Source organism: Dysidea avara, chromosome 1 (genome assembly GCF_963678975.1).
Source record: "Dysidea avara chromosome 1, odDysAvar1.4, whole genome shotgun sequence".
Classification (NCBI taxonomy): domain Eukaryota; kingdom Metazoa; phylum Porifera; class Demospongiae; order Dictyoceratida; family Dysideidae; genus Dysidea; species Dysidea avara.
In genome coordinates, this window is record NC_089272.1 from 45,498,542 (window position 1) to 45,511,271 (window position 12,730).

The 12,730-nt window shown below is 37.9% G+C and overlaps 1 protein-coding gene across 1 annotated transcript in view; it reads left to right on the forward strand.

Annotated features, from left to right (window-relative positions):
• Window positions 1-7,530: 7,530 nt before the first annotated feature.
• LOC136265713 (uncharacterized) overlaps window positions 7,531-12,730 on the forward strand; it is a 40,856-nt gene continuing 35,656 nt past the window's right edge. The window contains exon 1 of the mRNA XM_066060627.1: window positions 7,531-7,782. Coding sequence (XP_065916699.1) covers window positions 7,621-7,782 — 162 coding nt within the window. The 5' untranslated portion in view covers window positions 7,531-7,620. The remainder of the gene's footprint in view (window positions 7,783-12,730) is intronic.

A 12,730-nucleotide genomic window follows, 5' to 3' on the forward strand; every position in this document is an offset into this window, starting at 1 on the left:
CCTTCCATCATCTTTGAGCTGACTATTCCATTGCAGTTCACCCACTACTTATCATTTACCAGAGCTGGGTGGTCTGCTTCCCCAATTGTCACCAGGTCCCTTTTTAACAGCTGGGAAATGTTAGCAAGGTTTCTTGCTGAAGGAAACAACTGGTTCACAGATTTGGCATGTGGTATATAGCTGAAGGCTTGGTTTTCCTAGGGTGTGTGTGTGTGTGTCATGATTGTTTGTGTGTGTGTGTCATGATTGTTTGTGTGTGTGTGTGTGCGTGTGTGTGTGTGTGTGTGTGTGTGTGTGTGTGTGTGTGTGTGTGTGTGTGTGTGTGTGTGTGTGTGTGTGTGTGTGTGTGTGTGTGTGTGTGTGTGTGTGTGTGTGTGTGTGTGTGTGTGTGTGTGTGTGTGCATGATTGTGTGTGCATGAGTGTGCATGCATTGGTGTAGTGTAATGTGATAGTCAAGTACATGAAAATGATTTTGACAATCTAATTAGCTACAGTGTACCCACTGTCTTTGTTAACCACTAGTTTTATGTATGGCTGCACATACAGCTGTCATCTTTTCAGGGATGAGGTTCATTGCTCTAAACATACCGACTGCATGCACAGATTGCACACAATGACAATCGCTGCATGTCACTTCGCAGTTAAAACATTAAGGGAATAGATTAAAGAAAGCCAGCTTGCTGTCATCAGAACTAAGAACAGTGTTTGTACTCCATGGGACACTTTCCTGCAGGTATAGCTATAAAGACAGCATTAATGTCACTATTATCTTGAATTGTTCGATCTCTCCCATCATTTTCAGTCACCAGCAACACAAATTCATATCTGTATCAAAGCACTGAGTGTAGCTACTAAAGGCTGTAAATGGACTTGATAGTGACAGACTGTTATCAGCTGTAGTTGTGTGGCACAAAATGTCTATAGATTAGCAATTGTATTGTACATCACAAGCAAAATTTCCCATTGCATGGTAACAGCTGTAACAGTTGCGATAAGCCACTAAATGTACATAACACATTAACACTAATAAAATAATGTGCTGTGGTGGATACCCATTGTACACCGCACATCAGAACCAGAGCTTTTACCCTATCATGCTTCACAAATCACCAATCGTGAACACTTGACACTTGAACACATTTGGGGAACAGTGCCAAAGCAAACACCACTCACCAAATTGCACCTACCACCAGGATATGGTAAAATAGTTGAGCAGGACGCATGTACATAAATGAACTGCATTTCATCTTAAGAACCTCTGAGATTGAAACAAATCTCAACTTGCTACTGACATGCTAATGCATATTCCTGACATGCAAACACTAGCAGAGTTTAGGTGTGCACACATAATAACCTGAAACTAATTAACAGCAGAACAAAGAAATATAGCAACTAGTTCATACAGTTAACCAAAGCATTTTAAAGTAGGTCTACAAAAATTTGAATACAGTATGTGTAATTACTTCTTCAACACTATGAATGACTAATTACCCTGTTTTGATGCCATTACTCTTGTATTTCATTGGAACTTCAGAAGAGCTTTACTCCACATGAATGTTGCCAACTACACCATGTCAATGACGATGATGGTCCCATAATTTTATTAATATAGGATTGCAGGTCCTCAAACTTCAAGTAAATCTTTCAACTCTTATTGGTCAACACAAAATGTGATATTACTGCTGGTGCCATCTGTGATCCTATCCTTTTGCTTGTAGGCCATTTAACTGTAAACCAACATTACAACCAATAAGCCACTTAAATACTAGGCCACTATTTGGTGATTTTCTGTTTTTCATCAGAAAAATAGTGCAGGCAGGCGGGTCATTATCCGTGGCATTATCCATTATTGACTACTGTACTTTCCAAAATACAACTATAGCAGGATTATTTTCAAGCCTTAATTTTCTGCATCATTATTTTCTATTGTACATCAGTGCCCGCATGCATTTTTACTGCCACACATAATTCCCCATTATTAACAATATGACTATTATTTGGTACCGATCAACCAAATATTGTGCATGTGCAAGTGAATGCTGTCTTAAGATACTTTGCTCAGAGATTTTCGTTTAGGCTCTTAGGCTAGTGGTAATCACCATATACGGGCTGTGCTTACCTTTTAGTGTGACGCACTGTCAGAAAGTGCCCATCAGTGACAAAAAGACCTACACCTGTTGGATTTAGTCACTACAGAATTGAGGGAGAGAACAGCACTAATCGGTGGTGGATATTTTAGACCTCATAGGGGTAATTACTACATTTATCTAGTGTTTCTGTATGCATCAGCTGCATACTTAAACGAACATTATGTAAACCAAAAAGACTAAATGTGGTGAAAATCAAAGTATTCATTTGTATACATTTCTTTATAGAAAAATGCTCATGACAAAGACATTTTCTGCATGCCTGCATGCTAACACAGGAATTTCTACAGAAAATCATCAGAGATAAATTTCTATGTGTGGACACAAGCAGAGAATTCAAGTTTTCATGCAGTGGTTTGGGCATGGTTGTTTTGGGTTTGATTTAACCTAACCAATACTGCCAAGACATCATGAAGGTATTGTGAGGTTGGTTACCTTTTGTGAAAAGTACAAGCTGGGTTCTGGTGCAAACCTCTATTATCCCTAATACCCATTTAGCTATTATTGTACTGTATGATATTTTACAACTGCAAATGATAGTGTATAACAATTGCATGTGTTTGATTTTTTTATTATAGGGGCATGTGCTAGAAGAGCTCCAAGGCTAAAAAACATTTTATAACTGCTAAAGAAATCCCATGCAAAAGCTTTGGTAATTATTTTTATCCACTCCTTTATTTACCAAGCTACCTACAGTAGATAACTGTTTATATTCCTATGCAGTTATTCCTCAAGCATGTTCACCAGCGCATGCAACATAAATAAGCAACCTGAACTGAACTGACCGTAGCCCTTAAGTTAGTCTGTTCGCTAGTATGCAGCTTCAGTTAGCAAGCTTAATGCTACAGTTTGGCTGCTATGAAGCAATTTGCTCTGAGCTTGCTAACTGTAGAAACTTTTGGGAAAGCTAAACTTTGTAATGACTAACTTTTGGGAAAGCTAAACTTTGTAATGACATTAAAAAGTTTAGCTTTCCCAAAAGTTAGTCATTTCCTGTGTAATATTCATAGCTCAGTTTCTTGCGGACAAACGTGGTCAACAATAGCTATGTGTAGCTAGGTGGTTGGTTAGTATTAGTATTAAATTATGGACAATGTACAAGCATTACAGGTAACTTAAAGTTAATAGGCCAAGGGCCTTTTAGTCTGTCCATATCCAATTTGGTGCCAGTAATTATCTAAATTGTTCTTATACTTATTTAAACTATCTGACACGATCACATATAGGGGGAGGGAATTCCACTGATTTACAATTCGGTTAGTAAAGAAATTTAATCTTGGGTTGATCCTGGAGTGGTGCTTAAATATTTTCTGATGATGTCCTCTAGTAATGCTATCAACAATGGTGAAGAATGGATCTAGTGAAACTCTATACAAATGGTTAACTATTTTATATACATCTATTAAATTGCCTCTTTGTCTTCTACAATACAAAGAAAGTAAGTCAAGGTGTTGTAATCTTGTTTCATATTGTAGTTGTGCTAATTCTGGAACTAACTTAGTGGCTCTCTACTTTATCTGTTCTAGTTTGTCAATGTTTTGTGCTAAAAATGGGTTCTAAATTGGGACGCAATATTCTAGGTGTGCGCTAATGTACGTCTTATAGAGTATCAAGAATGATTCTTTAGTCAGGTGGGTAAATGTTCTCTTTATTAATCCAAGGGATTGCATAGCTTTAGCTGACACTTTGTCACATTGTAGTGTGAAGTTTGGCTTAGATGTTATCCACAATCTCAGGTCCTTTTCTGATAATGCTATACTAAGTTTAGTATTTGTCCCTTCGTCATTCATATAGTGCTTATACACTTAACAACATTGAAACGCAATAACCATTCATTTGCCCAATCACAGAGTTTGTCCAGATCATTCTGAAGAGATAGTGCATCACCAAAACTTGTTATCTACTTATAGATCTTTATATCGTCGACAAACATTTTGATCTTAGATTCCACTAAGTCAGGGATATCATTAACATATAAGATATTATGCAATAGAGGTCCAAGCACTGAGTCTTGAGGAACACCACTGTCAACAGGGTACCACTTAGATGTCTTGCCATTCACAACAACTCTTTGGTGTCGGATGCACAGAAAACTACTGATCCAATTTAAACAATCATTTGTTATACCATAACCCCTTAATTTGATTAACAACTTTTGATGGGCAGCACTGTCAAAGGCTTTTTTAAAGTCAAGAAATGTTACATCAACATTATAACCTAGGTCAATAGATGTTGTCCAATATTCAAATATTTCAAATAGGTTGGTGAAACAGGATTTCCGGTAAATGAATCCATGTTGTTGGATGGAAAAAATGTTTTTTCCAGATAAAAAATCAATCATTTGGTCTCGAATGATTGACTCTAATACTTTACAAGCTTGAGAAGTTAGACTGATTGGGCGATAGTTGCTAGGTAAGTTTCTTTGCCCATTTTTGAAAACGGGAGTTACATTTAACTGTTTCCAATCCTCGCAAAGTTGTCCTGACTGCAATGGCTGGTTGTAAATCAAACAAAGGGGCTTACATTAGTGTTCACAAAAAGAAGCAAGTATGTATGGATGTATCTCATCGGGGCCTTGGGCTTTGGTGGTGTTGAGTTTTAAAGTTTATGATATACCAGTTCTTCAGTAATGACAAAATTAGGGATGTCTTCATTGACTCTCCTAGAAAAATTGGGGAGTTCCTGGAGATCTTCATGAATAAAAACTGTCTTAAAAAAGGAGGCTAGAGCTTCTGTAGATTCTTCATTTGTTGTAGCTGTTGACCCATCAGGATTTTTAAGCGTACCAATAGAATGTTTTACCTTTTGCGTTTGCCTAATATATTTATGCAGCCGTTTTGGATTAGATTTAAGTTCAGATATAATAGATGATTCATGATAAATCTTGGCTTTGCGAATAACTTGTTTAGTCTTGTTTCTCTATAACTGATAACTGTGAAGGTCATTATGTGAATTGGTACTAAGGTATTGTTTAAAGGCTGCTTGTTTTTTCTTAATTTCTTTATGAATACTCTTCTTGAGCCATGGTGGTTTATTGTTTGACTTATTAGGTTGAAGGGGAACAAATTTACTTTGGGCATCCAATATGATGTTCTTGAAAGTAAGCCAATTATCGTTAACATTGTCACTAGATAGAACATTTGCCCAATTGATGTCAGTAGGGAACTCATTATATTAGTCTGGTGATAATTCCATTTCTTCCTTACAGGATTGACATTGGTTGCATCAAGATAGCAGATAACATTCCACAACAAACCTTCATGGTCACTACTACCTATGGGGAGATAAGTGGTTGATAATACTATCTTCTATCATTTCTGGGTCTGATGTAAATACAAGATCTAGTAAGGAAGAATTCTGGCCATGTCTGTGCCTGGTTGGTTTGGTGATGTATTGAGTTTAAAATCCATCCTCATAATTATGTATTTAAAAAGCTGGCTTTTAGTGACTGGTCACCTTTGAGAGATGTTATTGTGGCCCAGTTTATATTAGAAAAATTGAAATTTCCCATTAACAAGCAATGAGAATATCCAACATACTCTGAAATCTTTGGAATGAGGTTGATTATTTTAGAGCTGTTTTCAAAATTAGAGTTTGGTGAGCGATAAACAACACCTACAAGCATCTGGTCATTGTTTCTCAATTGGACGGTACACCATATAGTTTCATTTATATTTAAGTCGTTAAGTGGGGTACATGATTTAGACTGTAATGAGTTGTGAACATATAACAGAATGCCACAACCAGTGGTGTTACACCTGTCACATCTATACAAAACATAGTCATGTAAACATATCTCAGCATCACCAATAGACTCGTTACACCATGATTCAGTTATAGCAATTATCTTGGGTCCAAAAGAGTTCACCAGACTTGTAAATTCATCCATTTTATTCACAATACTTTGAGTATTAATCAGTAGACAAGGGAATTTAAAAGCAACATTATGCGGCGAATTATCAGGTAAGGTTTGAGTAATTATAGGGTTAAAAATATTATAAGTGCATGAGGGAGATCTACTCCCTCCTCTGCACTATCTTCCCATTTTTTTCTTTTGTATAACCTCCCATCCTTATTCATTTCTTTGAGTTTCATGCGTAATTGGTGGTTTGCTTCTCTTTCTGCAGGGGTTAGGTCAGGTGTTATGTAAATTTTATGATAGAAGCTAGAAGGATCGGCTTTTCGTAAACTTGTACAGTTGCGGAGAATAAATGCTTTTGGTTCAACAGTGTTGACAGCAACTTTGAGTAACCTAGGTTTTTCAGATTTCTTTTCAAGCCTAATAGCCTTGGTTACAGTAGCCTTTGCCCGCAAGTAGTTAAAAATGTCAGTGGTGTGCTTTATATCTTCACTCTTTCGGGTTTCCCCACGATCAGAATTCGATTCTGCAAGATTATGGATTATAAGATTGAGCTGTCTTTTCTCTCTATCTATCTCTTCATTTATCGCAGTAAAAACCGTGTCTGCAAAAGTGCAAGACCAGCAGGTGGTTTGGCAGAATTAGTTTCAGGAGTTCCAAGCATTTCACGACACTTGGAAAGTTGAAGCGTTAGTTCTTCCTTAATTTCATGCAATTTAGACTCAACAACTGACAATTTATTTTCAAGTTGACCTTGCTTTTCAGGTAAGCTATCCATTGATTTTTGCGGTGGGTGATTGTCCTTGTCACCAAAATACTCAAGGGCCTCGTCTAAGTTTGGAGCACAAGAGGTACAGAGGAACACTATCCTTATGCTTGACTTAGCAAGAATAGCACACTCTTTGATACTTATTTTGGCATACTCACTGTGTTCCCATGGACTGCACCACTGACACTGTATGCTACACTCATCTTCATCCATAACTATAGCATTACAAACACCACATATGTCACCTCCCTGATATTTCTTCGATCGATTGACTTCCGGTGACACAGAGCTTGCTAATTCCTTGCACTTGTTATCTCCACCAGCCATCACAATGATGATGATTCCAAAAGATGCACACAGCTACGTCGAAACGGAAAGGCAAACAACACCAACGTGATAAAAATGGGAACAAACCTTTACAGGTACCGTTAATAGAGGGAGCCACGGTACCACAGCTGGAAGATTTGGTTGATTTGTAGTAGCTAGTGACTGGCTTGAATTTCGCTACCGTCAGCACGTGATCGCTTCTTCTTCTTCTCCTTTTTTTGCAGCTGAAGGAAATTTAGTAAGTAGCAAACATTTTCACGGTCATTATTAAACCGAGAAATGTAGCGAGTTCTTGCCATTCAGTATTTCATTACATTATCATTGACCTCTAGCTCCAAGCGATTTGATTGCACGCACTCCGCGGCGCGCGGGTCGTACGCCAGACTAGGATTTTACCTCGTATTATATTCATTAGTGAATAGTCTATTTAAAACGGCCTCACAGTGACTTGCTGGAATAGTGGAATCAGTAAACCAGCTTGACCTGCACTGTCTATTTTCTGTTGGCACTCTAAACCATGCGGCAGTATCTCTGCTTTTGCTTGCTGTTGCTGGTTTTTGCTAGTGAGACGGCAATGAGCGGAAGGATCGATAGGGATCAACAATTTCGGTACAGAAAGGATGTTGTGGGACCTAAGGAGCGGCGTATCAACAAGATGCCATCATGTGTACACGATGAGGTACAGTATTAGCTCGCCATATAGCTGTAGTTGTTATATAGGCAGGTTTTGTCTCGGGTTAGCTATATAGAGCCGATACCGGTTGCACTGTTTCGCCGGATATTATGCCAGCAGTGGCGGCTACTTGGAACCCGGCTACTGAGAAGTTACGTGCATTAAAATAAAATTTAAAAAACTTGGACAAAAAACCTAAGAAAGCGAAAAAAAAGTTACCTCAGCCAGTGGGGCTATAGAACCCTGGCATCCGCACTCATGGTCCATACTCGTAACCATTGTACCATGCACTGGTGCTGCAGCTACCAACCTGCATTAGTTTCTACCTTATAAATGTCCAACTGAAGTGAAGAAGAAACCAAAGCTGAACCCGACCCTAAGCCTAACGCTAATACTACTTGTCGCGTGCCCTAAAGTACAAGACTCCAGGCAAACTACTGGTCTCGTGCCCTAAAGTCGAGTACTCCGGGCATCATGACTACTATGCCGGCACAATAGCCGTTCGTACTTGTTAACCGGTACACAATATCCACTATGTATTATATAAGACGACTGTGGCTATTTTCTTTGCAGCAGCTATACAGTGTAGCTATAGCTTACCTAGGCACAATTAGCTAGCTTTGAATTACTTATAGCAAATGAGAACATAATAAGGCTCCATATCGCTGATATTGTTGTGAACAATTCGCAACTGAGTCCATTCCGTTGCTAGCTAGCCACGTATGTTGGAATCGGTTGGTTGGAATTGACCTGTCCACTAGACTCTAAAACAAACGAAAGTTGAATATTAATTTTACAATTATTGGCAGAATTTGATAGATTAAATATCTCCAGTTATTATGAAACTCGAAATTTCAACACTTGGCCATTACCAATCAGCCTCCATTGGAAACTATCTTAATGTCATCAAATTTTCCAACACTATACCATAACTACTGTATCTCCAAATCTACTGTAAGGAAATGTTTAGATGATGCTCCCTACCATAGTATCCTAGCCTCCGAGATGATATTTCTGGCTAGAAGTAATATAAAGGGTGAATGGATGTGACTAGCTAATTTATATTGCTTCTTCTGTAATTATTTTATTTTTATATTCATATTTCTGCCATGCCCATGCAGGTTCTTCCTTAGGACCATACACGTGGTCACGTGTGACCAAGGACTATCATACATTCTGTACTTTATGTACTTTCATGTTTTCGTAATTGATGGTTTTCTTTCTAGCTTGCAAGTAACAGCAGATGGCTTGAAAATTTGTATGTTTATGGTTTGAAAGATAATAGCTAGTTGCAATGGAAAGATGCAATGGAGTTTTATAGAAAACAAAGTTCTATGGATTTAGCTAGCTACCTTTTAAACACAGAACTTATGCACTGGCACTTAGATACACTAGCTATACTTACTATACAGTTAGCTATCATTCTAACATACCGGACGAAGGAACTTGCAGGATATGGATTCGCTATTTTCAAAACTTAATTTAGCTAGCTAAAATATGGCCGATGGAAGTTGAACAATCATCTTTTCCGGAGTCCCCTCGTGGTAATTATAGACTATATGGTTAGTCACAAGTGGAGGTCAGTACTTTCCCAGTGTCCTATCTTTTTTATTATTTTTTTTATTCCCGGGGTAGCTATCCAGCATCCCTTTAGCAATAGATGTTAAAGTGCTAGCCTGTGATGTCAACTGTACATGTGTGTGATGCACGTGATATTTTTAGCTATGTGGCATCACACCGTGTAGGTGATTATGATACAACATACTGTAACTAAGGTGTCACATGTAAGCATTCACACATGTATGATGGTTTCACAAGGAAGGTCAGTCAGCTACTCAGTTGTGACTTACCCTGTATGATTGTATTATACTGTACACAGTAAAAATTTAGTATTTCATTACTAATTTTTGCCGCAATAGTGTCTCACTATATTTAAGTTGTGATGTTCAGTTCCATTTTTATTGTGTAGGTTAGCCAGAAATTTATACTCATAGATCCTTTACACCCCAGGATCCATGAATATAATAATAGTTAACTCTTGAACTCTTGGTTGTACTTGTACCATTAGTACAGACTTAGTCTGGGTGGTTGAAATTTACAGTTAGGGCCCTCACTGGTTGACAATAGGGCAACATGTTAGTGATAGCTGCAAAACATATGTTAGCAATGGCTGTGTTTAAACATGGTAGTGACAGCTACAGAAACCATGATAGTGACAGTTGTACAAAAACATGAGCAACAGAAAACATGTTAGTAGCAGCTGTGGAAAAATCATGATACCCCTGTTATTCCGACCTCTCAGATGTAAAAAGGGGAACAAATTTGGAATTTCATGTAGGTGGGCATGGGGTGTGAGGTCACTGATCATCTGCATGATCATTCATTTTAAGCAAAAATGCTTCAAAACCACTGCAACCGCAGGCCATCTGTTAGTACAAAGGTTAGCTGAAGCCTTCAGAAAGCTATAATGCTTACATTTTACTGATGACTCAGTAACATGCGGTCTACCACAGGACATGCAGGTAATTTTCATATGATGAAACTATGTATGCTGCATGTTTTGTGGTTATGAATACTGTACAGGTGTTTTGTGGGGGTTACTATTCAGTGGACTGGACTACTGGACTGACATATTTTTGATTTTTGCACATTATATGGTTGGATTTATGGAGTCTTGCTAGTAAGCACCCTTGGGGGACCTGCAGCCCACTTCTAAACGCTGAAGACGAACAACGGAATATGCGAAAACTGTCTCTTATCTTAATAATTTCGTTACTGTTCATTATGCCACTATACAACACTTATTTCTTACCCTGGTGTGTAGTAATGCTGCAGGCAGTGCAGGGAATTGATTGTGACAGCAAGAGTTAATCAGCAATCAACTAGCCAGTAGACGGTATCCTTCGAGTTATATCTTTAGAGCAAGCTTGAGGAGCAAGCAAGCTAGTCTCGCTGCCAGACTTCTGTCTCAGTGCAGGGGCTTATCTATTAAAGATTATAAGTGCCCATACTGAAAAATCTCTAATTGGTAAGCCCCTGTACCGAACTAGAGGCAAGTCTAGAGGTCTGGCCATGCTGGCGAGACTAGCTTACTCCTCAAGCTTGCTCTAAGGATATCTTGAAAGTTATTGTCTACTGGCTAGTTGATTGCTGGTTAACTATTGCTGTCACATTCAATTACTACACACCAGGGTAAGGAATAAGTGTTGTATAGTGGCATAATAAACAGCAGCGAAATTATTAAGAGACAGTTTTCGCGTATTCCACTGTTCGTCTTCAGCATTTAGAAGTGGGCTGCAGGTGCCCTAAGTGTGCTTACTAGCAAGGTTCCGTAAATCCAACCACAGAATGTGCAAAAACAAAATATGTCAGTCCAGTAGTCCAGTAGTCCAGTGTTCCAGTCCAGTAGTCCAGTCCACTGAATAGTAACCCCCGGTGTTTTGTTGTCTTTTACTGTAAATTTGATGAACTGCTTAGCTACTGTAGCATACAGTCTTGACATTGAACCCTTTGCTAACACCCAACAAAGCTGAGAACTATAGCTAATTAATCTATCTCTATAATTATTACTACCTTCAGCTAGTTAAGCATCAAGAGATGTTTTTTTTTTGTAAAATTAAAGCACAATTGTCTCAGCTTTGAAATTCTACAGCTATAACAAAAAAATGGCTAACAGCAAGAGTACTATACAATGCAGCATCTAACAATTATAATGAAATTCAAGGTGGTCGTGGGTGGGAAAGGAAACAATGTGGTCAGGGATAAGGAGTTTGCTTGGAAATGCATATTCATTTAGTACTATATACTGAGGAGTAGAACAAAATCATTTACACTGCTGTACAAAACTTTAGTTTGACCGCACCTAGAGTATTGTGCCCCAATCTGGAGCCCTCATTTAGCAAAGGACATTGACGTACTAGAAAAGGTTCAAAGAAGGGCTACTAAGCTGATACCATCTATCTCTACACTATCTTATGAAGGTAGACTTCAAGAACTAGATTTGCACTCACTTTTTTGTAGACGACAAAGAGGAGATCTAATTGAAGTGTTTAAGATACTAAACTCATACTATCAAATTGACCCAAAAGATATCTTTACATTACAACAAGACAGTGTTACCAGGGGCCATCCAATGAAACTTTTTAAACAAAGAATTTGCAGAAGCATTGGTCAACACTTTTTCAACTTTAGAATAATCCAACAATGGAATGACTTATCTGACGAAGTAGTTCTGGCAAAAACAATATCTTCTTTCAAACACTCACTAGACCAATATTGGAGAGAAACTGGACATGGACATTGTCAAAGGCCCTTGGCCTATTAATCAATTTTGTATTTTAATTGTCCATTAAATAATAATAATAATAATAAAATAACAGTTTCATGCACAGTTTAATGAATTAATCAAAGTGCATGAATTTCAAATTCCTTGTAAAGGAAATGAAAGTCTGTAAGATCGTATTTTGATGGGCACATACTGTATCCATACAAAACAGAAAAACTGTATAAAAAGGGTGCAGTCTTCAAGCTGGGTGAAAATCAAAGATAGCAGCCAAGATAAGTCTGCAATAATGTTAATACTAGTCATTTTTAACTAGTGTAAAATATAAAAGTAAAATATGGGAAATAAAGATTGCTGAAAACAAAAACAAACAAAACAAGATTCAAACAACAGATTTCTCATCAGATGCAATGGTTATCAATAGCATCATTGCAGCCATTTGCTAAATATTGACACTTCATTTTTGCTGTGGTAGATAATATCTAAACCATAACAGCCAAGCTGTAAAAAAGAGTGTGGCCCTCAAAAAGGCCAGGATGAAAAAAGATGTGAAATCCAAGGTGGCAGCCAAGAAATGGATGTGATGGTAGGTTAATGGCAAAAATTTTAATTACGACAGTTCAGGTGAATTTGTGTTGCATCCTCCATTAGGATTTGGCACCAAATTCACCT